Source organism: Balaenoptera musculus, chromosome 15 (assembly GCF_009873245.2).
Source record: "Balaenoptera musculus isolate JJ_BM4_2016_0621 chromosome 15, mBalMus1.pri.v3, whole genome shotgun sequence".
Lineage (NCBI taxonomy): Eukaryota > Metazoa > Chordata > Mammalia > Artiodactyla > Balaenopteridae > Balaenoptera > Balaenoptera musculus.
Window position 1 is genome coordinate 23,277,874 of NC_045799.1, and position 23,434 is coordinate 23,301,307.

The window sequence follows — 23,434 nt, forward strand, 5'->3', positions numbered from 1 at the left end:
TGTGAGATTTGGGGTAGTAAAGAAAGGTGGTTTGGGGTGAGTTGTCCGGTAGAATGAAAGCAAAGTGCTGGTACATGCACCTCAGGTAGCCCAAGGGACACATTTAGGTTTCACATGGATTATGGTTTTTAAATTTTAATATTTTTGCATTTACTTTTATGAAGACCTCCTTCCTTTGCCAAGTGATGCTAGTTTTTCATTTGTGGAAGTAATATAGTTTCCTTTTTAATTTTTTTTACAGAGAGTCAATTGAAAGAAAAATGATGTCAATGTCGGGACGGGTAGCATGTATGGGGATATGGCAACATTTGCTGTATACATTATCCACTCGGCTCCCATGAATGAGGATGTAGGAAAAGACCCCAATGGCGGTGCTCTTCTTTCAAGCGTGTCTCCACACACCAAGCCCCTCTGTGTCCTGGGTCCGCATGCCTACTCTTCCTGCTGCCTAGAATGCTCTCACCCAAGTTCTTCACCTTACTCGATCTTTCTCTTCATTCAGCTCAAAAATCATGTCCTCAGGGAGGCCATAACTGGCCACCTTATTTAAAGTGGTCTCCTTCAGTGACGACCCCCTTCCCTGATGCATTTCCTTCCTGGTGCTGACCACTCTGGAATCATCTTTGAGTGCTCGCCTGTTTTGTTATCAGTTTCCTCCACTAGCCTGTGAGCTCCTGGAGGTCAGGGGCTTTGTCTTATTTGTTGTTGTACGTGTAAAGCCAAAGCCAAGACCTGGACCACATTGGGATCTGCAAATATTTGAATGAAAGTGTTGTAGGTTGAATGAAAGTGTCCCAGTTGGGATCTCTCCACCCAGCTTTAGCCCTTCCCACAATGCCAACTTGTACTGGTAGCCTAGGTCAGAGACAGAGAGAGAGATGCCGAGGCAGTTTGTGGTTCAGCATCAAACACATTTATTTCACTTTTATTGAGTATACAAGAACAGAGAGCACACGCATACAGCACGGAGCACTGAGGTGGGGGAGCGCGGGGACAAGAGAGGAGAGAAGGGTGCGAGTAAAAAGGACCAGGACAGCATCGCAGTTGGTTGGGAAGGTGCTTTTGGAAAAAAAAAAAAAAAATGTATATATTTAGAGTGATGTTGTTCATGCAATTTCAGGCCAGTCTTGGAATGTGCTTGCAGGATTCAAAAACTGAAACAGGTCTTGGCACTTCCTATACCCTCAGATGGAAAAGGTCCCAAGAAAGCAAAAGAAGGGAAAACAAAGATCTGTAGGCTGGCAGAGTGACAAAAGGCCATGGAGAGCCTCTGCTTTATCCTCTTCGTTTTGCACGTGAGGAAACTGAGGCCCCGAAGCGGGAATGGGACTAGCTCAATGGCACGTGGTGAGTTACGGGTTGAGCCAGGATGGCCACCCAGAACTCCTGACTGCCCTCCAGGACTTTTTCCACCATGCTACATGGTCTCCTGGGTGGAGAGGTGGCACAGAAAGGATGAGAAATGTAAAAAAGGAAAAGTAGGTTGAAGACAGACAAGACAAACGTCTATATTCCCTATGAAGAGGAGGATGGGGAGGAAACAGTGCCCTAGATTTCAGTTTTGCAGCTCCCCTCCTCCCTGCTGGCACTGCCTGCCTCTTGGCGGAAGGTCAGAACATCTGTGGGATGGAGAGCTCCACAAACCCTGGCTGGCCCACAAGCTAAGCCTGGTCACATCTTCCCTGCCCTAAAGCCACACACTTAGGGTCTAAAGGCAGGCACAGAACCCAGAACAAATATTCTCTCTCTGAGGTATGTCCTGTGCGCTCAGGACACCTGGTTCCTGCAAAGACAGGGATGCCTGAGCCCAATTCCAGGTGGCCCGGAGAGGGTGGAGCCACTCCAGCTCTTGGCCCAGAAACAGTGGGGGCTCTCAGGCTGAGGAGGACAGGAAGGAGGCTCTGTGGCTTCTCTCCCAGGACCGTAAAAAGAACCTGGTGCATTCAAAGTGTGCCTTCGCTCTCAGGGGGGAGTCGGAGTGGGCCACCAGCCTGCCCCGGAGGGGATGTGGCTGACTGTGCCACCCAAGCCCCAGGTGCGGGGCTCTCTCCGCTCTCTCGCCATCCCATTTCTGCCCACAGAGGCAAACACTGTTCTGGTTTCTTGTCCTGCCTCAGGTCAGCACCAGTTAAGCAGCTAAGCATGTGTGTCACTGGGGTAACTAATAAGCAAGCCAAGCCCCTCTCTGGGACATCCCTAGGCAATGTCTGATAATTGGAGAGAATTCGGAAGTGTTCTCAGAGGGGTTAGAGATGTAAGGCTGGCTCAGGGGTCTTCCCAGGTCCTCTGCTCCCCCCACGCTTTCTCCTTGAGCCTAATGACAGTGCCTGGCACAAGTAAGTACTCAATAAATATTTGTTGAGTGAATTTATCGCCTGCTTTAGAAGCAGGATGGGGGAAATGAAATGGGACTGAGAAATTAAAGGGCAGTGGGGAAAAACTCCCTCAGAAGGGGCCTCTTTAAGCTCAGGGAAGCAGCTTGTGTCAGGAAAGCCTGGGAAAGCCCACGTGTGCCAGAGGGCAATGCCAAGCTTTTGATGGGGGTCTTCTCCAAGGGCTTCTGTGGTCTCAAGGCCATTTTTGGGACTCCGAGGGCACAGGCTCAGAGCGCAGACGCCGACTGAAGGCGAGTTCTCTAAAGCCGGGGTCTTATACGTAGATCCTCCTCAGCTTACTCTGGGGCAGGCGAAGCCTTTGGGAGTGCGGTTTTGACCTATCAGGGCCTGCCCTGTGTTCAGTCTCTACCATGGCTGCTTTGGCCCAGGAAACAGAGAATGATTCAGACAGAATACAGGAGTGGTACAGGAGAAGACTGGGCTGGGGGTGTTCAGACAGCCAGGTGGAAGCCACCGTCTTCCGCGGCAGCTGGGTACGTCACCTCCCTCGGGATGGGAGTTAGCTGTCACAATGCGGTCAGGAAAAGGCAAGACGTGGCAAAACAAAGAGAGATTGAGAAAGGAGGCAAGCCTCCTAGGGAGGCGGGGGCACTGAGCCGGGAGACCTGTGCAGCAGAATCCTAACTCTGGACCCCACGCCTGAGCACAAACCAGCCCCCGGTCGCTACTGCCCAGGGGGAAGAAGGCATCTTGAACCACACTCGTGTTGCTTCCTTCTTGCCAAAATCCCTGCCTCTCCACCTGGGGGCCCCGCCCCTCCCCACCCATCAATCAATTACAAACACCACACACTGTATTTCTACACTGAACCAGCTCCTACTGTGAGCGACCCACAGCCAGAGTCCGGGTCTCCTTGGCAGGGTCGGTTCGGTGAGATCTAGGAACCTTGGGATACATCAATCACAGTCAGATAATTATAATTTTAAAATGTCAGCTTCATACTTACCAGCACTGTTTATTTTAATATTTGTTTCCTGTTATATGTAATATACATAACTTAAAAGCACATCCATACAAATCTACGAGCTGCACCTTCATAATGAGAACCCATAACATACAATGTCTACTTCACCTCCTGTGGCTTGGTTTCACATTCTTGCTTTGCTTTGCTTTTTCTCGCTTCCAGTGAGAGTCATCTGCAGTGGCCCTCAGCAGGACCAGGACACAGAAGGTGAGGCGGGGGTGGGGTGGGGGAGAGGGAGGAGGGAACCCAGACAGAAAATGACTGACAAGATGTGTGACAGTCGACGGGGAGGGGAGGCGGAAGAAAGGAAGGTGGATTTTGCAGCCCAGTGTCAAGACCCAAAAAATAAGAATCTAGTGTTCCTCCTCCTCCTTTCCGAGCAGGGAATTTTCTCTCTTTCTTGGAAAACGTTTGGCAGGGCGTGTCTTGCTGCTGCAGCTTCTCTTGCTTGGCTGCAAAAGTGTTTTCCTTTGCATTTGAGTGGGCAACAGACGCAGGAGAAAAAGAAATGGAATGCTCGTCCACTGAATGGAACGTGCAGAACCCGGGTCGCATTGTACTTCTACAATCAGCGTGGTCTGGCTTGCCTTGGTGGTTCCGCGGGGCTTCAAGGGGGGGTGGGACAGGCGCGGCAGGGGGTGAGGGGGGCGGAGCAAGGGATTATTGTTGTTATAATTTTTTTTTTCCTGAACAATCCTACCAATTCTTCAATTTGTCTGCACAGGAAATGTAGGTGTTCAGATGTTGGCCGTTGCTGTCGGCCGAATGCTCGGCCAGCCCCGGCAGCAGTGCAAGGACGTGATGTTTCCTGTATATATATCTATATCTATATATATCTATATATATATGCTTTTCCTTTCCCAGTCTCTCATCAGGGACAGTACGTCGCAGCTGGGACGTCGGTGTTCAGTTGGAGAATCCAGAATGAAGGCCCCTTCTTTACGGTTCTCTGGCTTGGGTTGGACCAGAAACGCCAGCAACTCTTCACAGAGGTCAGGATTCCTGAAGCCAGAGGCGTTGCGGGGAGGAGATGCCAAGGAAGGAGGAGGACAAGAAGAGTTAGTAACTTTTGTCACTCATCTTTAAATACATGGCAAGAGGTTGTTTTCCCTCTCTTTACCGTGTGCCCTTTATTATGACTCAGGAAGATAGACTGACTTGTCCAAGGCCACACAGCTTGTAAGAAAGTGGCCGCTGAGAACTGAAGCCACTTCTGTCTGACTCTCTGACTCCAAAGGCCATGCATGTTTGCTGGGTTGTTTCCAGGCAGGTGGTCTTTTACTTTGGCTGGAAAACCTGTCCAAGTTTCCTTGAACACTGAAAGCTAAGATTATACTCATTTCATTTTGTCTTCCTATCTGCTCTCAGTTCTAAGAAATGTTTAGTCGTGATTGCAGATCTTCCTTTTTTGTCTTTCCCTTCTGTTTGCCACTGCCTGCTGTGTCCTGGGGGTTAAACCCCAGAGAGGAGTGTTTAAGTAAAGAAACTGGAGTCTGGATTCTAACTCAGGTTTGACTCCAGAACTTAGAGGTTAAGGCGCATGGGCTCTGAAATCAGACAATCCTAGTTTCAAATCCCATTCCACAGTCTACTAGCTCTGTCATCTTGGGCAAGTTTCCTAACCTCTTTAGACCTTAGTTGCTCCCTCTGTAAAATGGGTCCCACCTCACGAAGTTGTAGGGAGGATTCAAGTAAATACCGGCTGTTCTTATTATTACTATTGTTGTTAACTTAACCACATACTATTTGATCTCATTGAGGGCAAGGGCTGTGTTTTACTTATTGTTGTCTTTCCAGGGGCCAACACCATGACTGACACACAGCAACTACCCCAAACCATTTAACAAGTGGCATATTGTCCCTGTCCTTTGCCACTTACATATGGTCAGGTGCTAACGGAGCTGTAGAAATTTGATCTTTCTCAGCTCATTTGACAAATGGGAAAACTGAGGCCCAGAGGGTTCAATGACTTAGCAAGTTGGTGGCAGAAACAAGACGAGAACCCTAGGCTCCTGCTTTGGAATAGGTCATCCCCACGCCCATTTAATTAAAAATTTGAAAGTAAGAAAGCTCTGGGAAGCTGGCTGGATGCTGCCCTCTTGCTGGCAATGTTTGGGAGACAGGTCTTGCCTGAAGGAGACGGGCCAGTGAACAAAGATGGAGCAGAAGCCACACATCTGGCCTGTGAGTTGCAGGGAGAGAAGAGAAGACTGTAAGATGGGCGTGATTTCACACTCACAGCAAGAACTTCAAGGAGGAAGAACTTCATAAAGAAATCTACTGGAGCAGGGACAGGTGTTCCTGGAGGATTCAGGCAGGGGAGAGAAGATGAAGACTGGCAAGATGGATGCCCACGTGGAAACAGGGCCTCGTGCACCAGGCTGGTGATAGAAGTTTAGGGTCTGACTTGCTCAGGGCTCTCATCAACCCCTCAACATGACAAAACTATTGGGACAAGGAAGCAGTTTCACATCGCCGAGCACCTTCTGTATGTGAGATACCACCTGGTACATCATTGCTATGGACTGAACATTTACGTCCCCCTGAAATTCACATGTTGAAGCCCTAACCCTCAAGGTGATGGTATATGGAAGCGGGGCCTTTAGAAGGCACTCATAAATAGGATGAGTGCCCTTATAAAAAGAGACGTGAGAGAGATAACTTCTCTCTCTGCTCTCCACCACGTGAGGACACAGAGAAGATGGCTGTCTGCAAACTAGAAGAGGGTCTCACCAGGAACCAGACTGGCCGGCACCTTGACCTTGGACTTCCCAGACCCCATAACTGTGAGATATTAAGTGTGTGTTGTTTAAGCCACCCAGTCTACGGTGTTCTGTTATAGCAGCCTGAGAGGACTCTGACACTCATAGATGTTGTTTAATTATTACAGCAGCTCCAGTTTATAGATTAACTCCATTTTGTAGATTAGAAAACTGAGGCCCAGGCAGGTTCCTCTGGGCACACTTTCTGAGTCCAAAGCTAGGTGTGTTCTTTCTACTCCATTCTGCTACTTGCTGAGGATTTTTTCTTACAGTGCCGGCTTCACCTTAAGTTTCCTCATCGATTAATAAAGTGCCTGCCCAAAACTCAGTGTAAACATGATTCTGGGTTTGTGGGATATCTTCTAAAGCCCATAGACACTTCAGAAGGACCGGGGACATCTAAACAATACTGTATGATCATGTATTCTTCTGTTTATTACAGCAGAGTCCAAACGGGCAGCATTTTGTTAGCTTACTTTGTGTTAATAGTAATGATAGTCATAATTAACTCTTATTGAGCACTTACTATGTGCCAGGCACAGTGCTTACTACTGTAGATGTATGATCTCAGTAACCCTATGAGATAGATACTGCGAACAGTCAGCGTGGTCAGGAGATTAAGGCCATAAGGCAGCTTTGGAGTCTAACAGATGAGGTTTGACTCTCTAACCAATTCTTTGTGTTCCCAGCTCCAAATCTGTGAGCAAATCGCCTAACATCTCAGAGCTTCAGTTCCCTTCTTTGTAAAATGAATGAGCAGGTGACAGTACTGTGCCTAGTGCACAGCCAGGTGCCTGGAAGAGTGTAAGGACTCCATAAGTTACGGCAATTGTTACTATGTCATTGTCATTGTCATTTGGCTGATGAGGAAACACAGGCCGAGAAGGTTCAATAGCTTGCTCAAAGTTGCGCAGCTAATAATGGTCAGGACCGAGACTCGAGTCAGGACTATCATCCCGGGTGCCAAGATGCATCCATCCATCAAGCCAACACTTTTCAAGTACTTTAAAAAAGAGTTTTCTAATTCAGAGAAGACCTCTCCCCCAGAAGTAGTGAGTCTGACTATATTAAAATTCAGAGGTGGTTCCTACTTGGCGATAACTAATGGGAAAGCAGGTGGGCAGAAAAGGCAAGGGAGAAACTTCTGTTTCTCCAGGACAACATAACAAGGTGACCTTTACAGAAGGATCCAAAAGAGAGAGAGAGGGTGTGTGGTGATGCGTGCGACAATGGCAGCAAAGAAAGGACTAAAAGAGGGGCGAGGAGGAGGGAATGAGACCTCAAAGGGAGCAGTGAGGGGGGCAGATGTGAAAGACTGCATGGGGTGGGCAGGACGTGGAGGCTGGGACGAGAGCTCCAAATGGCCAGGGAACGCGGGCAGGCAGGAGCCTGGGGGGCTGGCTGGGATGCCCCAGGAAAGATGAGGAGGAGTGAGATGGGGAATGGAGAAGATACGAGAAGCTAGGAAAGCAAACAAACAGCCAGAGGACTGTACATAACTGGAAGGGGGCTTGTCCATCTCTTCCTTTTGCAAATGAGGAAACTGAGACCCCAGTGGCCACACAGCCAAGTCAGCAGGATGGCTGGGATTGGAGTCAGGTCCTGATTCCCAGCACAGAGCTCTTTGCATCAGTGGCTCCTACACCTGGCTGCACATGGACTTCCTAAGGACCAACGTATAAATAAAGATTCCCAGGTCCTGGCCCAGCACTTCCAAGTCAGACTTTATGGCAATAGTTTTCTAGTATCTGTGTTCCCCAGGTGATACTGCCAGCCCAGCACCAGCTTGGCAAGTGACCTACACTCTACCACTCTGAGATCTGGGGGACAAAAAGCAACAATAACTGGGCAACTGAGAGGACAGGAGTGACAATTTACTTGAAAGTCTGAGGAAGGCTGGGAGGCAGGCTCTGCCCATGATCAATTTATACATCTTCTAGACCAGTGCTATCCAACAGAAATGAAGCCACAGACGGAATTTAAAATCTTTTAGATAATAGATTTTCTAGACAGTATTTTCTAAATTTTCTAGTATTTCTGGTTTTCTAAAATTTTCCAGCTATATAGAAAATTTTAATTTCTAAAAATTCAAATGTTTTAATTTACATGAAAAAGAGTAAAAAGAAACAGGTGAGATTAATTTTAATAATGTATTTTACTTAACCCAATATATCCAAACATTATCATTTAACATGTAATCAATATAAAAATTATTGAGCTATTTTATACTCCTTTTTCCATATGTAATCTTTAAAGTCTGGTACCTATTTTACCCTCAAGGTACATCTCATTTCAGATTAGCCAATTTCAAGTGCTCAACAGCCGTGTGCAGCTAGTGGCTCCTACACTGCACAGCACAGAAAATCATTTCCATCACTGCAGGAAGTTCAGTGCTTTTCCTTCTGACACGAAGGGGGTGGTAATCAAAGGATGAGAAAGAAACATTCTGTATCTTTCTAGAAAACACTGGGTTTCTTCATCAGGGAAGAGGACAAAAGGGAGACCTGCTGTTTGTGGGGGACTTTGAAATGCATTTATTTTTCATTGAGGTATACGGTGTGAAGTAAGTAAAGTATACAAATCTAAGTGTGGAGCTTGACCCATTTTCACATATATATACACCCATGCAACCACCCCAGTTCAAGACGCTGACATTTCCAGCACCCTAGAAGTTCCCTTTGTGGCTCTTCCCTGTCAATGTCACATCCCAGAAGGAACCGATATTCAGACTTTGATCATCGCTGATTAGTTTGGCCTGTTTTTGAACTTCCTATGAATGGACTCACATTGTATGTACTTTTTGTGTTTGACTTATTTCACTCAATTCAATGTCTGTGAGATTTTGTTATTATTGGTCTGACAAAATTCAGTTAATTTCTAGAGGGGCCAGAACCCTTCCCCCAGCTTCCCCCAATTTCAGCTGCTAAAAGACCTCTCTGCTCCAGCACCATCTCATTCCTCTTATTCACGAAGGCACTGATAGCCCAAAAGGAAAGAGTAAGGATTGGGGTCCCTAAGATTCTCGCCCCAGGTGGCCTGAGAAGGGTTTCCAGTCTAGCAAGACAGATGGGATCAAGGGCTCTGGCCATCATATTCCTCCTTGGCACCAACTATACTTCAATTAAAAAAAATTAAAAAATAAAATAAAATTGGCACAACATTGCAAATCAACTATACCTCAATTAAAAAAAAAAAAATTCCTCCCTGGCAACATCCAGTGACTGGTGATGGAGACAGAGAGTCAGGGACAGGAATGTGGCCCTGGGCCTGGCAGGACTTTTTCTGACTTCCAGCTTACAGGCAATGGCCAGTGAGGGTATGCTTGTCTCTGTCTGTCCCACCTCAGTACCCACTGTCAATCCTCTCTCCCCTGTTCTGACCATTTCTGGATTTACTTTTCTGGGTCTGGAGCCTGAAACCCCAAAGAAACCAAGGAACCAGACTTCCTTCCCCTCTGCACTCTGATTCGTCATATCTGAGGGAGCTACCTCTCCACTTGGAGCCCCAAACCAGGAAGGTTGGGGAGGTCAGAGCTGTGCTGGGGACCAAGCCTCCTGGTGGGTCCTCAAATGGAAATGCCCCTCGGAGGACCTCGTTCTCTCCTCCGTCTCCCGGCTGCTGAGCCCCACGAGCCTCACCTGCGGCTTCTTGTCCCTCTCCTCTGGGGATGGGTCTGTTTCTCTGTATACGACAGCTTTGGTTACCAGCATGTCAGGATGCTGCAGTTTGGCCTCCTTGATGGCCAAAGCCAGGGCCTGGAGGACAAGAACGGCAAAGTGAGGAGTCAGAGCATGTGGAATACGGGAGAGGCCATGGAGACCAACAAGTCCCTCCAGCGCACAGCTGAGGACCAGGAGTTAAGGGGAGAGGCCACAGCTCAGGTCTTCTGGCTCCTTCTGACTCCCATTCAGTGCCCCTCCCTTGAGGGCTTCTCCTCTGGACAGGGTCAGTAGGAAGTGGACATCTCTGCTCACAAATGCAGCCATCCACGGGTAAACCAATAGGGGAGGGCCTAAGGCCTGGGGCCTGGGCAGTGCCACTGCGAGCCATGCTCCGCATCCCCATACCTGGTCTTGATCGACATCTTCGTCCCCGGTGATGATGATCCGCTTCTCGATCCTCGTCTCAGAAAATCCTCCTTTCACAGTCTGCAGAGGGAGAGGGAGGTGAGGTCAGCCTTGGGTCCTGCTGGGGCAGCAGCCTCGACAGGGGACCGGTCCAAAGCATCCCTCAAGGGCAAGGCTGGAACCAGCAGTCGCCTTCTCTCCTAGCTCCCTCGGTTTTTTCCTTTTTCTGGTTTTGGGGCTTCAGACTGCACATCTTTCCTGGCTGCCGCCACTCCCCCAACTACCAAGCTGTCCCCTCTAGCTCTTCCAAGCCCGGTTCAAATGCTATCACCCTGACCCCGGTGAGCGATCCTTCCTCCTTCCTGCCTCGGTACTCCCTGAGCGGCAAGTTCATATCTCTCACGGTTCTGGGCCTCTCTGCCTTGTTCTGACGTTGTGTGTATGACCTGGCCTTGCTCACTAGGCTGGGGCCCATGAGGGCAGGGGCTGTGCTTTGTTCATCTCTGGATCCCCTCCTCCCCCACTCCCCTGTCCAACCTGACCAGGGCAGGTGCTAAATGCGGATTTGTTGAATGAACACATGAATGAAATGTGAATGGTGACAAGGTTCTACTTTAAATGACTTCAAACAATACTAGAAAACTGCATTGATGGTGCTTATACATATGCTTGAAACCGCCACTGTTTTCTGAAGGGATGGGGTTCGGGTGCAAGTTTAGAAGTAGAAGATGGGGCAGGATCTACTTGCTTGGCATATTAAAGGCGGGTGGGGGCTAAGGGAAACCCCAGCTGGGGTCAGGAGTGGACAGAAAGAAGAGGGGGGTGCTCCCAGATGGCAGGGCTAGGAGGGACTTTGGGAAGAAGAGTTATCTGAGCTGTATGCAGTGGGGTGTGTGATGGAACACCTTCCCATAAAGCTCTCAGTGACGTCATCATTGCTCACTGATGCTTTTGGTAGGAGTGGGTGCTTTCTGGGGACCGTGCTGCATGGGAGTGGGCAGGGCTGGGACAGTCTCTGCTCATCAAGGGCCAGCGCTGCCTACCAGACTCCTCCTTTGATGCTTGAGCAAAACCTCCAACCCATCCTGGCTCCCTGGCCTCCATCCCTGCCCTGGGCCCTGGCCACTCAGGCATGGACATGCTGGCCAGCCTGTCCTCAGCCCTCTGTCCTCATGGGCTAAGTCATGGCTGTCTCACCAGGAATGTCTCCCTTCTTTGGCCCTGCCTCTTCCTCCCCTCATCCTGCACCAGGCCCTCCATCCCTAGTCTCTCCATAACTCTCTCTCTTCTTTCTCCCATCTGCCTGCACATCCTGGTGGACCTAATCTCCTCTCCTTAAACCCCTTTTCACTGGGTCACTCCCCATCTTGAAAACCTTGATGGCTTTCCAATGGCTCTCAGACTCAGACCCTCTGTTGTCACATTTGTCCTGGAATTTGTCTTTTGTCTCTATTCTGCTTCCCCTACCTCCAGTCCAACCTAATTTCCCAGTTACGTCCCCTACGTGCTGCTTCTTCCTGACAGAGACCGCTTCTCCTGTTTCCCCATGTGCATTGCTTGCAGCCCCTCCAGCAGCCCTCAGCCCAGAGGCCAGCGTGAGGTTGATGCTCACTAACATTTGCTCAGTGAATGAATAAGCAAACACACGGTTTCTGTTCCCATCTTCCCTGTGGCTTAGAACGTCTGCATCCTCCCTCACGAGTCCGCCCTGGCTTCCCAAGACCCTATACAAACCCCATTTTTTCCAGAAGACCCTTCCTCATTCTTTGAGCCTTCCTTCAATCGCCCCCCTCTAAATCCCTCCAGCACTTAGGATCTATAAGGCGCAAACGCCACGGTTCACAATTTCTTCCAAGGAGATGGTCTCATCCCCCCAGCCTGGCTGTCAACACTGAAGGGCAGGTGGGCGCCTAGGACGACCCTTATCACAGAACAAAGCTCACAGCATTCCAGAAACTGGGAACGCCGCAGGTCTTCTCTGTCCACGTTACAAGGCAGAGCCATGGCAATGACCTTCCCGAGCCCCACAGCCAGGCTGGGGGCATACGACATCCTGCTGCTACTCACTTTGGTAACATGGGTGGTGGTGGAGGTGGAGAGGGTTTCCGCGGTGGCGCCGTAGGTGCTGGTGAGGACATCTTTCCCGATGATCTGCAGAATATAACCACCCCCCACCCGGGGCTCAGGTGAGGACACTGGACTCTGCAGGAGGGGGGCGGGGGTGGGGTAAACCAAGTGAGGAGTCGGGGTTTGGGGGGGGTGGTCCCAGGAAGGTGAAGTTTGGAAGCCAAGATGCTTTGAGCCACTGAGTCTAAGAACTCAGGAATACTGGAATCTTCAGAATGCTAGACCCGTGAAATCCTCAAACCCTGGAATCTAAGATTCCTAGGACCTGAGATCCCTGAGGTCCAGAATCCTAACAAGACCCTAGAATTTAAGAATCCTGGCATATTAGAAGAATGAACAGAGGGATCCAAGGTGGAAACAGAGCCCTCCCAATCCCCCACCCTGTCAGGGCTGGGAATGTGCTCTCTCTGGGACTAAATGATGAAAACAACAGATTTGGAGAACACAGGAGCTGCAAGAGACCTCACAGTGACAGACTTGGGCGATTGAGGCAGCCACCAACAGAGCTGGGTCCAGAATCCAAGCTTCTGGACTCCCAGTCCATTGCTCCTCCTGGTCAGTAAGGAGCGCAGATGCAAAACAGCTGTCACATCACAGGCACCACCAATGGATGAGACTCTGGTGGGGACCAGGGAGCCCTGTGGGCATCTGAATGTGATGCCAATTCCTGGTGCTGCACTTAAAGGGGCAGCCTCCCACGCTCTACGTCGTACTTGCTGCAGACCACCTGTGGACCCGCGTCCACATTCTCTGCCTGGAGTCCCCTAGCCTGGGCTGGCCCTGCCCACTTACCGGAGAAAGAGAACGGATTTCCGTGGCCACCGTCTGTGGGCCTGGGATCATGGCAGCTGCCCCCTTCCCGGACTTGAGACTGTTCTCCTGGGGAAACAATAGTGCTCAGAGGGCCAGGTCTCAGGTGGGCGGGCCCTCAGGATGGCTCGAGCACGTGGCCATGCAGCTCTCACGGCCACAAGATTGAATAGTGACGTCAGAAGCAGAGAGCTGAAGGCATCGTTCAGTCCAGTCTGCTCTTGTTCATCCCTCGCTCGCTCACACACATGCTTACACACTTACCACTCATTTAACAAACATTTACTGAGTGCCTGGAGTTAGGGACACTGTGGTGAACAAGACGCGGTGTTGCCCCCTGGAAGCACTAACAAAGGAGTCGAGACATCCAGGTTCTGGTCCTGGCCCTGCCACGTTCCAGCCACGTGACCCGGACGGAGCCACTTCCGCTCTCCAGGACTCATGGATTCACCTACATAAAGGGACCCCTGTAGTGTGTGCTCATCAGTGGTAACAAATGTCCCATCCTGGTAGGGGTGTTGATAACGGGTTGGTGGTGGGGGCTGTGTGTGTGCCGGGGCAGGGGGTCTACAGGAAATCTCTGTACCTTCCTCTCAATTTTGCTGCGAACTGAAAAACTGCTCTCAAAAAATAAAGTCTTAAGAAAGTTTTTAAAAAGGGGACCCCTGTCCCACTCTCACAGAGACATTATGAAGATAACAGAGGAGAAAGGGCTTTGCAAACGGAAATCTGTCAGGTAAATATAGGAATACAGGCTGGCTACTAAGAACATACTAACTACTGTTTTCTGAGTACTCCCTATGTGCTAGGTATTGTGTTAAGGATGCATGATCTCATTTAAGCCTCTGAACAACCATAGGAAACTGTTTTTATATTCTTGTTTTATAGTTGAGAAACTGGAAGGTCAGGGCATGTTAAGTGGCTTGTTCAAGCCCTCCTGAAAGTGAGTGATAGAGCCTGGATTTAGACCCAGGTTGGTCAGACTCCAAATTCAACGCACTCCTTCTGCCATGCCACTCTGCCCTTGGAACACTTGCCCTTGAGCTAGCTCTCCTGGTCCTACCTTGGAGTCTAACTGCTAGATACTCCTGGAATTGGTCCCAGACTTACTGGCCCACATCTGGAAGGGGCCCAGCTGCTGGCCTCTACCTCCTACTTCCTGCCCCATCTCAGGGCTCAGCCTTGTCTGTCCAGGGGCCCAGAAGCTGTGCCCATTCTGCAGCTCCCCAGTGGGCTGCAGGGTACTAGATCTGGACCTCTGCCTGCCAGGGGACGGGTGAGGACAGAAGCCCTCTATCTTCGCCCCACCTTTCCCCGAGGCCTGCCTCCAGCTGAGGCTGTCGGTGACCTGGTTACCTGGCATTCCATCCACAAGGCACTTACTTTCTCAGAGGCAGTCCCAGAATGTGGCCCAGCAGCAGCAGGCCTTAAAAGGGCAGCCTTCTAGGCTCAATGCTTCCTTTCTCCCAGGGTAGGAAATAGCCACTAGCCCCTTTGAATCCTATTGTCCCTCCAGGCCCTTCTCCCCTCAAGCTTCTTCTTCTCCCACTGACCCCTCTTTCCCGGAAAAGCCTCACCTCCACGTTCACACTGATGGGGACACAGGTCATTCCAGAACAAGGTGCCAGCTGCTCCGCCTGCCTCTCCGGTATCTTCAGCCAGTCCCCTCTCCCGCCTCTAGGAGGCGCAGCCCCTCTCCGTGGCTAAGGTGACACCCCTATCTCCGCCCCCGGCCCTTCCTCCGGCGGACTCCGGGCTCTCCTCCTCGCCGCCCCTCTCTGGGCCGCCTCAGCCACTCAAGGCTTCCACTGCCTCATCGAGGCCACTGTCTCCTCTCGCTTTATCTGTAGCTCAGATCTTTCTTGAACCCTAGACTTGAAAACCAATGTCTCCTAGACACTTTCCCCTGGAAACGTCCCCCAGGCGCCTCAGACTCATCAGACCCAGAATGGAATTCGCTGCCTCCCACCCCCGACACACACGTGCCGCTAAAAAGCACCCCACCCCGTGCTCCTTGTTCCTATTAGCGCTTCTCAGACTTGAGGGGTGTCACCTGGAGGGCTTGTGAAAACAGAGACCCCCCCCCCCAGGCCCCGCCCCGGAGCTTTTGAGTCAATAGGTCTGGGACGGGGCCTGGGAACTTCCTCTCTAACAGGTTCCCAGGGCCGCGCTCGCTCGGAGACCAGCGGGGCTGGTGAGCGGCGTCGCGGCCCGTCTTTCCTCCTATCACCTGAACGTTCTACCAGTGACCCAATCCTGTACTTTCCTCCCTCCAGGCACCCTCAACCCTGACCTCCTGGTCAGCCTCCAACTCCTCGCACCCTGGCCCTGCCCCCGCCCCTAAACTAGTTCCCTGCCTGCTCTTCCCGTCTCTCCCAGTAGAATGTGGGCTCAGAGATGCTGTCTGTCTCCCGCAGAGCTGGATTCACAGCGCCTGGCACACTACTTCACACATCGTGGGTGTTCAATAAATATTTGCTGAAGGAAGGAAGGAGGGAGGGAAGGAGGGAGGAGGGGAAGGAAGGAAGGAGAATAAAAATGGGACCCACGCCCCCAAGGGAAGGAATTTTTTGCTCCAGGCATGTTCCACACGGGCTGCTAGAGTAATCTTTCTAAAACACAGAAACACATATCTGATGACATCATGCCCCTACTTAAAAAGTCGAAGTGATTCTCCATGGTCTCCAGGATGAAGCTGGAACTTCATACATGGCATTCGAGGCCCTTCAAGCCCTGGCCCAGCCTTCCTTTCCAGCCTCTTCTCCCCCTGCTCCCCCTCCACACGCTTGACATCTTGCCTCACTGACCACTTCCTTTCCCTAAATGCTATGCTCCTTCACATCCTTGCCTTTACATCTGCTGTTCCCACAGCCTAGGAAACCTCCTCCCGTGACTGCACCCTAATTTATCCTTCAAGAATAGCTCAGATGTCACCGCCTAGATAAAGCCTTCCCCAGCTCCTACAGTGTCACTCCACACCCTATGCCCCCTAGGAAAGGCAGGAAAAAATAACGGCCACTCACATTTACAGATCACTTGTAATGTGCCAGGCACTCTTTGGAGGGCTTTGCATAGATTACCTTAGTTTAGCCTCACATCAACCCTTTGGGGGATATGCTATTATTTCCCCTCACTCCATTTTCCAGAAGTGGAAACTGAGGTCTGGAAAGGTTTGGGTAACTTGCCCTAGGTCATCCAGCCAGGAAGTGGGAGAGCTGGACCTTGTTCACCACTGTGTGCCCAGGACCTAAACACAAAGGCACAGCCCATTGGATGTGCCTGTGATTATTATTTCGATGAATGAGTTCTAACAGGCAGTATCTTTTCTTCAACTCCCCATACTGGGCAGAGTAGAGATTAAGAAATGTTTTTAGAACAAATGAATGGATGGATGGATGGATGAGTAAATGAATGATATGACTGCCTGCTCACCATGGTACGAATTTACATTTAGCCCAATAAGCATCCTGATGCCATGTGGTGAAGGGGTGAGGGGAGAGGAGGAACTGAGTGACCAGGGGAGAGTGTGCAAGCTGGTAACTGGTTTGGGCTTATTTCTCTTAAAATCTTTGTTTACTCAAAACCTTCCTGCTGGGTAGTCTAAATTAATGTAATTTTCTTCCTATGTGCATATCAGGGGTTTGGCAAGAGAAAGCATTTGAAAACAACCTCCCACAGCTCAAGACAGATCTGGTCCAGGCACTGATACCTGCTTGGCCCCAGCCCCAGCCCCAGCCCCAGCCCCACGCAGCCACTGTTCACAACGGTCAGGATGAGGGAGCAGAGTGGTTGAGGTGGACAGTGGGGCTTCCGGAATCAGAATGCCTGGGTTTGACCTGGCTCTACCACGTATTGGTTGTGTGACCTTGGGTAAGTCACTGTACCTCTCTGAACTTCATTTTCCTCATCTGTAAAGGGTGGGAAAAAAGAGCATCCACTTCACAGCTCTGGTTTTACCCCATGAGCGCACTGCATGGTATCATAACCTGTGGCTGAATGCTAGCTATGCTGTGTCATCATTTGAAGAATCTGATGTTACTGAACTCTCTTAAGAGCCTGTGAACCAGGCAGAACGGGGAGTACTCCCATTTTACAGATGAGGACACCTAAAGACCTTCCTTCATGGGTCAGGCAGCAAATAGGTAGCAGAACCACAGGGTCCCTCAAGACACAGTCCCAAATCCTGAGCCATGGCTGCCAGGAGGATGGACCTCACTCAGGGAGGACTTTCAGGCACAATCCTCCTGTGTTGCCGACAGTCAGTTAATCAAATAGTACCATCCTCTCTTTATCCCTGCCGTAGCTGAGATGGTCCAGATGACTGAGACTCAGGGATGCCACCTCCTACATTATTCAATTTGCAAAACAGGTCTGACTGGATGTCCTGTGGCCAGTCAATAAAAGTTTGACTGTGTGTCAGACAATGAAAGTTTGACTGTGTGTGCCACACCTGATGCTGTGAGGGCGGATGAGGACTTCCTGCCATAGCTGGCGAGGTTAGCTTGTTATCTGGCTGTTTCAGGGGCAATGGGGCTGGTCAGAGAGGGAGGTCTCGGGTCCTACTTACCATGGTGGTTGATATGGTCTCCGTGGTGATGGAGGGAGTAGTTGTTATGAACTCCTTACCCCCTGGGGCAGTCCCGTCAACCTGCTGGCCAGAGGAGGAGTTATTAGAGAGGGAAGAGAGAGAGAGAGAGTACCAGATACGCCTGCAACATCTGCCACCTGGGCTCGTGGCATCCCCAGGTACCAAGTGACAGGCAGTGTGAGCCAACATGCACTTGGGGAGGGGGTACGTCCACACACAGACCAAACTACAAAGGGGCCTCACAGGTCCTCCAGCTCATTCCAATCATTTTATTTCACAAAGGGAAAATAATCCCAGATAATTTGATACATTCTATCCAAATTTCAATGCCGGTATTCTTTGACTGAGCGAGCCCATTGCTAGAGATTCACCCTTCAGGCATAAACTTTGAAAATTTCGCCAGGAAGTCTGAACAAAAAAGTTCACTGCAGCATTCAACATTAACTGCAAAAGACAAAAACCATCACAGGTCCATTGATGGGTGATAAAGGCATGCTAAATCAGGATCCACTCCTAAGGGGGAACAAGGAGAGTGAGGTGGGGCCACATGTGCCAACATGGAGTGATCTCCAAGGTAAGTAATAAGAAAAAAAAGGTAGGGACTTCCCTGGTGGCTCAGTGGTTAAGAATCCGCCTGCCAACGCAGGGTACACGGGTTCGATCCCTCGTCCAGGAAGATCCCACATGACGTGGAGCAGCTAAACCTGTGCACCACACCTACTGAGCCTGCGCTCTAGAGCCCTCGAGCCACAGCTACTGAGCCCACATGCCTCAACTACTGAAGTCCGTGCACATAGAGCTTGTGCTCCGCAATAAGAGAAGCCACCGCGATGAGAAGCCCACACACGACAACGAAGAGTAGCCCCCTCTCGCCGCAACTAGAGAAAGCCCGTGCGCAGCAACAAAGACCCAACGCAGCCAAAAATAAAATAAATAAATAAATTTATTTAAAAAAGAAAAAAGGTAAAGTGTAAAAGAGAATGATCTCTTTTGTGTAAAAAATTTAAATACCTAGAGATATAAGGACATATGTTGGTATGTGCATATATCTTTTTTCTAGGAGGACACAAGAAAAAAATTCATTTTGTTCTGTTTGAATTTCATAACTGTGAATATTTTGTTGTTATTTTGTTTTGATGTCAATAGGGGTTACTGAGCTGTAAAATTTGGGGCCATTTTTAGTTTTCTTTGTATTTCTCTGTATAAAAACAAAACCAACACACGTTACTGAAACAAAATAGAGCAGAGAGGGAGTAAGATGACCCGGGGTCACACAGCTTGTCAGAACTCAAGAGTCTTGACAGCTGCACTAGCAGCCTCATAAACCTCTATGCATGTTATAAAAGTGAGAGAAAAAATTCTGGAAATGACAGAGTTGCCCACATTTTGTAGATTTACATCTTTCCTTAGTTCTTAAGACAAAGACTGGTCTCCAGGGCAAAAAAGTCCCCAGCACTGCGGTTCCTCTGGCCAGAAAGAACCAAGAGGGCATCTATCAGACCCTTAGTCTCCATTTTCAAAGCTTAAAAGCCAAAAAAGGAACTTAGGAAATGCACTGTAAGTAATGCACCTGTGTCTATTTACAACAGCTTCTCCAGGGGACTGAGTATGTTTCATCTTGCTAAGACAAACGACATTTTATCTTTTTTTTCAGTTTGTTCATTTTGTCAATCTGATGTGGAACCCCCATGCACACACAAAAAAATGACCCAATGTGAGCTGCTCTGACCCAAGCTGAATTGGGTTCTCGCTCCTCTTCCCCTGGGATATCTTAAGAAACCTCTCCACCTCCTTCAAGCGATCTGAAAGCCATGGTCTAATCCACTAACCGCTAGTCCTTATAACACTCCCAGGAGGATGAGGGAGACATGACCCTCCCCATTTTACAGATGGGAACACTGAGGCTTTAAGAGGTGTCGTCTGGCCAGGATAAGAACCCATCCCACCACCCACACCCAGAGCTCAGGGAGGACAATGAAGCTCAGAAGAGCATCAGGGTTAAAATGGTGGCTCTGGGGGAGCCAAGGCAGCAAGAGTTGGCCAAGGGGCTTGGCCATGATGGGGACCCCACCCTTAAATGCCCAGTACCTAGGCTCAGCGTGCACAGGAAGGCACAGGTTACCTGGGTGGTGTCCACAGTGGCAACTCTGGTCTGCAGTACAGCCTCCGGCTCGATCTTCTTCCTGATAGCCAGGCTGCTGACTGTCATGGTTTCTGTTTTCACGGGCTGTAGGCAGATGAGGGAAGAACACTCTGTATCTCAAGCCCCGGCACGACTCCTACTCACAGGCAACTGCAGCGTAGGGTCAGCAGGTTATCTCCCACCACTGCCGCTGACCAAGTCTCCAGAGGGGGTCGAAGGCCAGGGCCAAAGAGGCCTGGTGTGATGTCACAGACAAACAGTCCAAGAGGGGAGCCAGAACCACCAGCAGCACCCGGACAGCCTGCCCGTGACCCTGTCGCCATACCACCTCGTGGTGGCTGCATGCTGGGTTTCAGGCTACCATTAAGAGAACGTTCACCATTCAATTAACATGCTCTGTGCCGGGCCCCACACTCAGCATTTTCCTGATATACATAGTCCTGAATGACTTCAGTGGTTATGCCACCACCTCCCAGCTGCTTTCTCTGAACTGTTCTTTAGAGAAGGAGTCACACCTGGAGGCCCGGGCGGTGGGGCCAGGCAGGAGATGTAAACGAGTGAGGCCGGCTTGTTGAGGACCGGGGTGAACTGGAGAGCACATGGGGTCCACTCAGGTTTGGCCTGAGTGACCGGATCATCTGATTTTTTTTTTTTAATGATATAAAAAAAAATCCCTGGATTTTATATTCAATGTCCTGATTTTTAAATCAAAGTCAAAGAAAACACATCTGCCAGCTAGATTTGGCCCAGGGCCACCAGTTTCCAACCCCTCCTCTAGAAGTCTTATGTTAAATGATTAGTTTCTTCTGAGTCCTCCATCGAACCTAGTTCATGGCTATACACACAGCAGGTGCTAACATATGTGAGCTGAATGAATGAATGAAAGTTAGCTTGTTGGGAGGGTGGTTAAGAGGGGATTCTTCTAGATGGTTGTAACTCAGAGATCTAGCCATTCATTCAGTTAATCATTATTAGTGCCTGGAATGTGCAAGCTTAGTGGAGCTGCCACCTGGTAGGAAAGCAGACCTGTCAGCCAGTAACCTGACTACTTGTGATATCGCTGGAAGCAGAAGCATTGCAGAGCGAGGGGGCCGAGCAGGCAGCAACACTTCTGCCCAGGGTTGTCAGGAAAGCGTTTGCTAGGTAAGTGCTATCTGAACTTGGCCCTGGAACGTGACAAGTTTGCAAGGCAGAGAAAGGGAGGCGACACCTTCTCCAGAGGGTACAGCATGGAGTGAAAGCCCAGAGTAGATGAGCTCCTGTTTCAATGCCTGGAATGTGGGAGGTAGCTGGGGCTGGAAGACGTGGGAGAGCAAAGGAATAATGTGAACAAAGATCCTCTGAAAGAAGGACAGGGAGCAGAGACGCCCAGACGCAGTCTACCCCTGTGTCCCCCAGGTGATGACGTTTCCTCTTCTCTAGGAGTTTCCACCGCTACCCCAAGACCCCAGGCCCTGCGGAGAGGAGCCAGGGCCAGGATCAGAAAACACCATGTGGCTTTCAGAGCAGGCTGCAGGCGCCCCCATGAGTCCACAAGCACACGGTCTCTGCAGGTGCCATGCAACACAGACAGGGGGAGGAGGAGTCGAGTAGGACCAGACTGCCTGTCATCACTTGACCTCAGGCAAGAGATGGGATCACAGGGTTAAAGCGCCCGGGAGTGCACGTTAGGGGTAGACCGAGCTGCCGAACATGCGAGCACAGAACCATGCTGTTCTGCAGAGGGGCAGTCATGCAACACGGAACAGAGCTTCAGGCTGGCGGCTCAGTCTTCTCACACATGGCCCAGGGCCCTCTGAACATGCAGTGCCCGGTGGGCCCGGGTCCCGATGATGCTCCACTGTACCTCGAACTGGGGCATATCCGGGGTGGAGCAGGCCCCTCGGTCCGGGCTGTCCTCGATGCCCCCAGACTCGTCATCCTGGCTCGGGCCCCGTTTGCTGAGATCCCGGGAGAACACCAGGCCCTCGGTTTCTGAGTCACTTTTGTCTCGGTCAAGCTCAGGCAGGCTGCGGGAGAAGTCTTCGAAGGCGCTGCTGTGGTAGTCGCCGATGACTGTGAAGTCGACCTCGGCCTCCAGGCTGGACGTGGAGCTGACCGTGATGCTGGAGCACTTACGCTCAATGGCCAGGTGGTTGTCCTTCAGGAACACCGCGTCCCTCTCCTGGTCCTGGTCCTCGTCTCCCGTGTCACTCTCTGGGGCCCTGGGCCGTGGCGGTTTGACTTTCTCCTCAGAGCCCTCCCTCAGCCCTGCTCTCTATGGCCAGGTAAAATCAAAGGAATGGGGGTGTGGGATGGGGGGAGAGAGAGAGAAAGAGAGAAATCAAGATGGTGAATGACAGAAGAAATCTCGGGGCCATTCGATGCCCCAAATGGAAGTGCAGGTCAGGAAAAGAAAAACACCCCCGGAAAGGTTCTTTGACACCATAATAAGCTTAAAAAAAAGAAAAAGAACACTTCTCAAGAGTGAGGACACTCCTTTCCGAGGGTCTCCGGCTGACGGCAGAAGCAAGTACAAAGCACACATCCTGCCAGTTGGTCCTGGACAGGAGGCCCCATCCAAGGTTTGGATCTGGGAGCTTATCAGAAGCGGCACTGCGCACAAGGCAGGGATGGGAGCCCGGACCCCAGGCCCATCCGTGCAGGCGGACATCAAGGAGGCAAAAACCAAGGAGGGAGACCCAGGGATTCAAGACCACCCAGGACAGGGAGGCAGAGAGGCTGGAGCCAAGAGCTTTGAGGAACAAAGAGGAAGCCAACACGGTTTGTCAATTCCACTGAGTCTCTGTGGGAGGGGTCAGCATCGTCTAGGGGGAGGAGCAACACAGGGTAATTCCTGGGAGCTGGGTGCTACATCACTTCAACCCTGAGCTCCGTTGAGTGGAGGTTCTGGTCCCATCAGTGTAATTGACAACAGCAGGCCAAGGAAGTGCTGGAGGGGGACCAGCAACTCTTGTCCGACATACATACCTCTCAACTGGCCTGTCAGGGATTAAACACCACACACATTTTTGGCTGTTTTACGACATTCTTTTTGAAGACCAATCTAACCCCCACCAAATATTTTTAAAGTACTTGGCTTCAGGTTCTAGAGACTCGGTACACGTAGAGATTCACTTGCTAGACAAGCCTCCATTTAGCCAGTTTCTGGAAGGTTGAGAGGTGTGAGGACACATTCCAGACAAGCCAGAGTTGAGCTGCCACAAGAGGCGCTGCCAGAGCAGGTGGGGAATCTAAGGCAGCGATGCACCCTGGCCAGGCGAAGATGACCAGGTCATCAGGGCACCGAGGGGCTGCAGAGACCTGAGGGCCTGAGGGGCTGGTGAATCTCAGGTGCCCCCCCTTTCCTGGGGGATTCGCTGCTAAGCTGGTAACGTGCTTCTCTTGCCTGACCGCATCTCCGGGTTTGTTCTGGATTAGAGAAGACAGTTAGTCGTAAGGAGGCAGAAAGGAACTTGGCACTAGGACCGAGAGGGAGCCAGAAGTGAAGGATGGAAACCTCTGGACTGTCAGCTTCCCCAGGGCAGGAGCACCAGGGAAGGGAAAGGATGAAGGAAGATCGTTGGACAAGCCAAGC

General features: G+C 50.5%; 1 protein-coding gene across 13 annotated transcripts in view; it reads right to left on the bottom strand.

Moving 5' to 3' along the window:
• Positions 1-890: 890 nt before the first annotated feature.
• EPB41L1 (erythrocyte membrane protein band 4.1 like 1) overlaps positions 891-23,434 on the bottom strand; it is a 70,094-nt gene continuing 47,550 nt past the window's right edge. For 3 of the 13 annotated variants that reach the window (XM_036825854.1, XM_036825853.1, XM_036825852.1), the window contains 8 exons: positions 21,704-22,114; positions 19,837-19,941; positions 17,694-17,774; positions 13,109-13,195; positions 12,257-12,340; positions 10,190-10,270; positions 9,761-9,877; positions 891-4,362 (listed from right to left, as the gene is read on the bottom strand). In XM_036825854.1, coding sequence (XP_036681749.1) covers positions 4,354-4,362; positions 9,761-9,877; positions 10,190-10,270; positions 12,257-12,340; positions 13,109-13,195; positions 17,694-17,774; positions 19,837-19,941; positions 21,704-22,114 — 975 coding nt within the window. In that variant the 3' untranslated portion in view covers positions 891-4,353. Of the gene's footprint in view, positions 4,363-9,760; positions 9,878-10,189; positions 10,271-12,256; positions 12,392-13,108; positions 13,196-17,693; positions 17,778-19,836; positions 19,942-21,703; positions 22,115-23,160; positions 23,269-23,434 lie in introns of all 13 variants that reach the window. The other 10 variants (XM_036825856.1, XM_036825855.1, XM_036825844.1 and 7 more) reach the window with 9 other exon arrangements.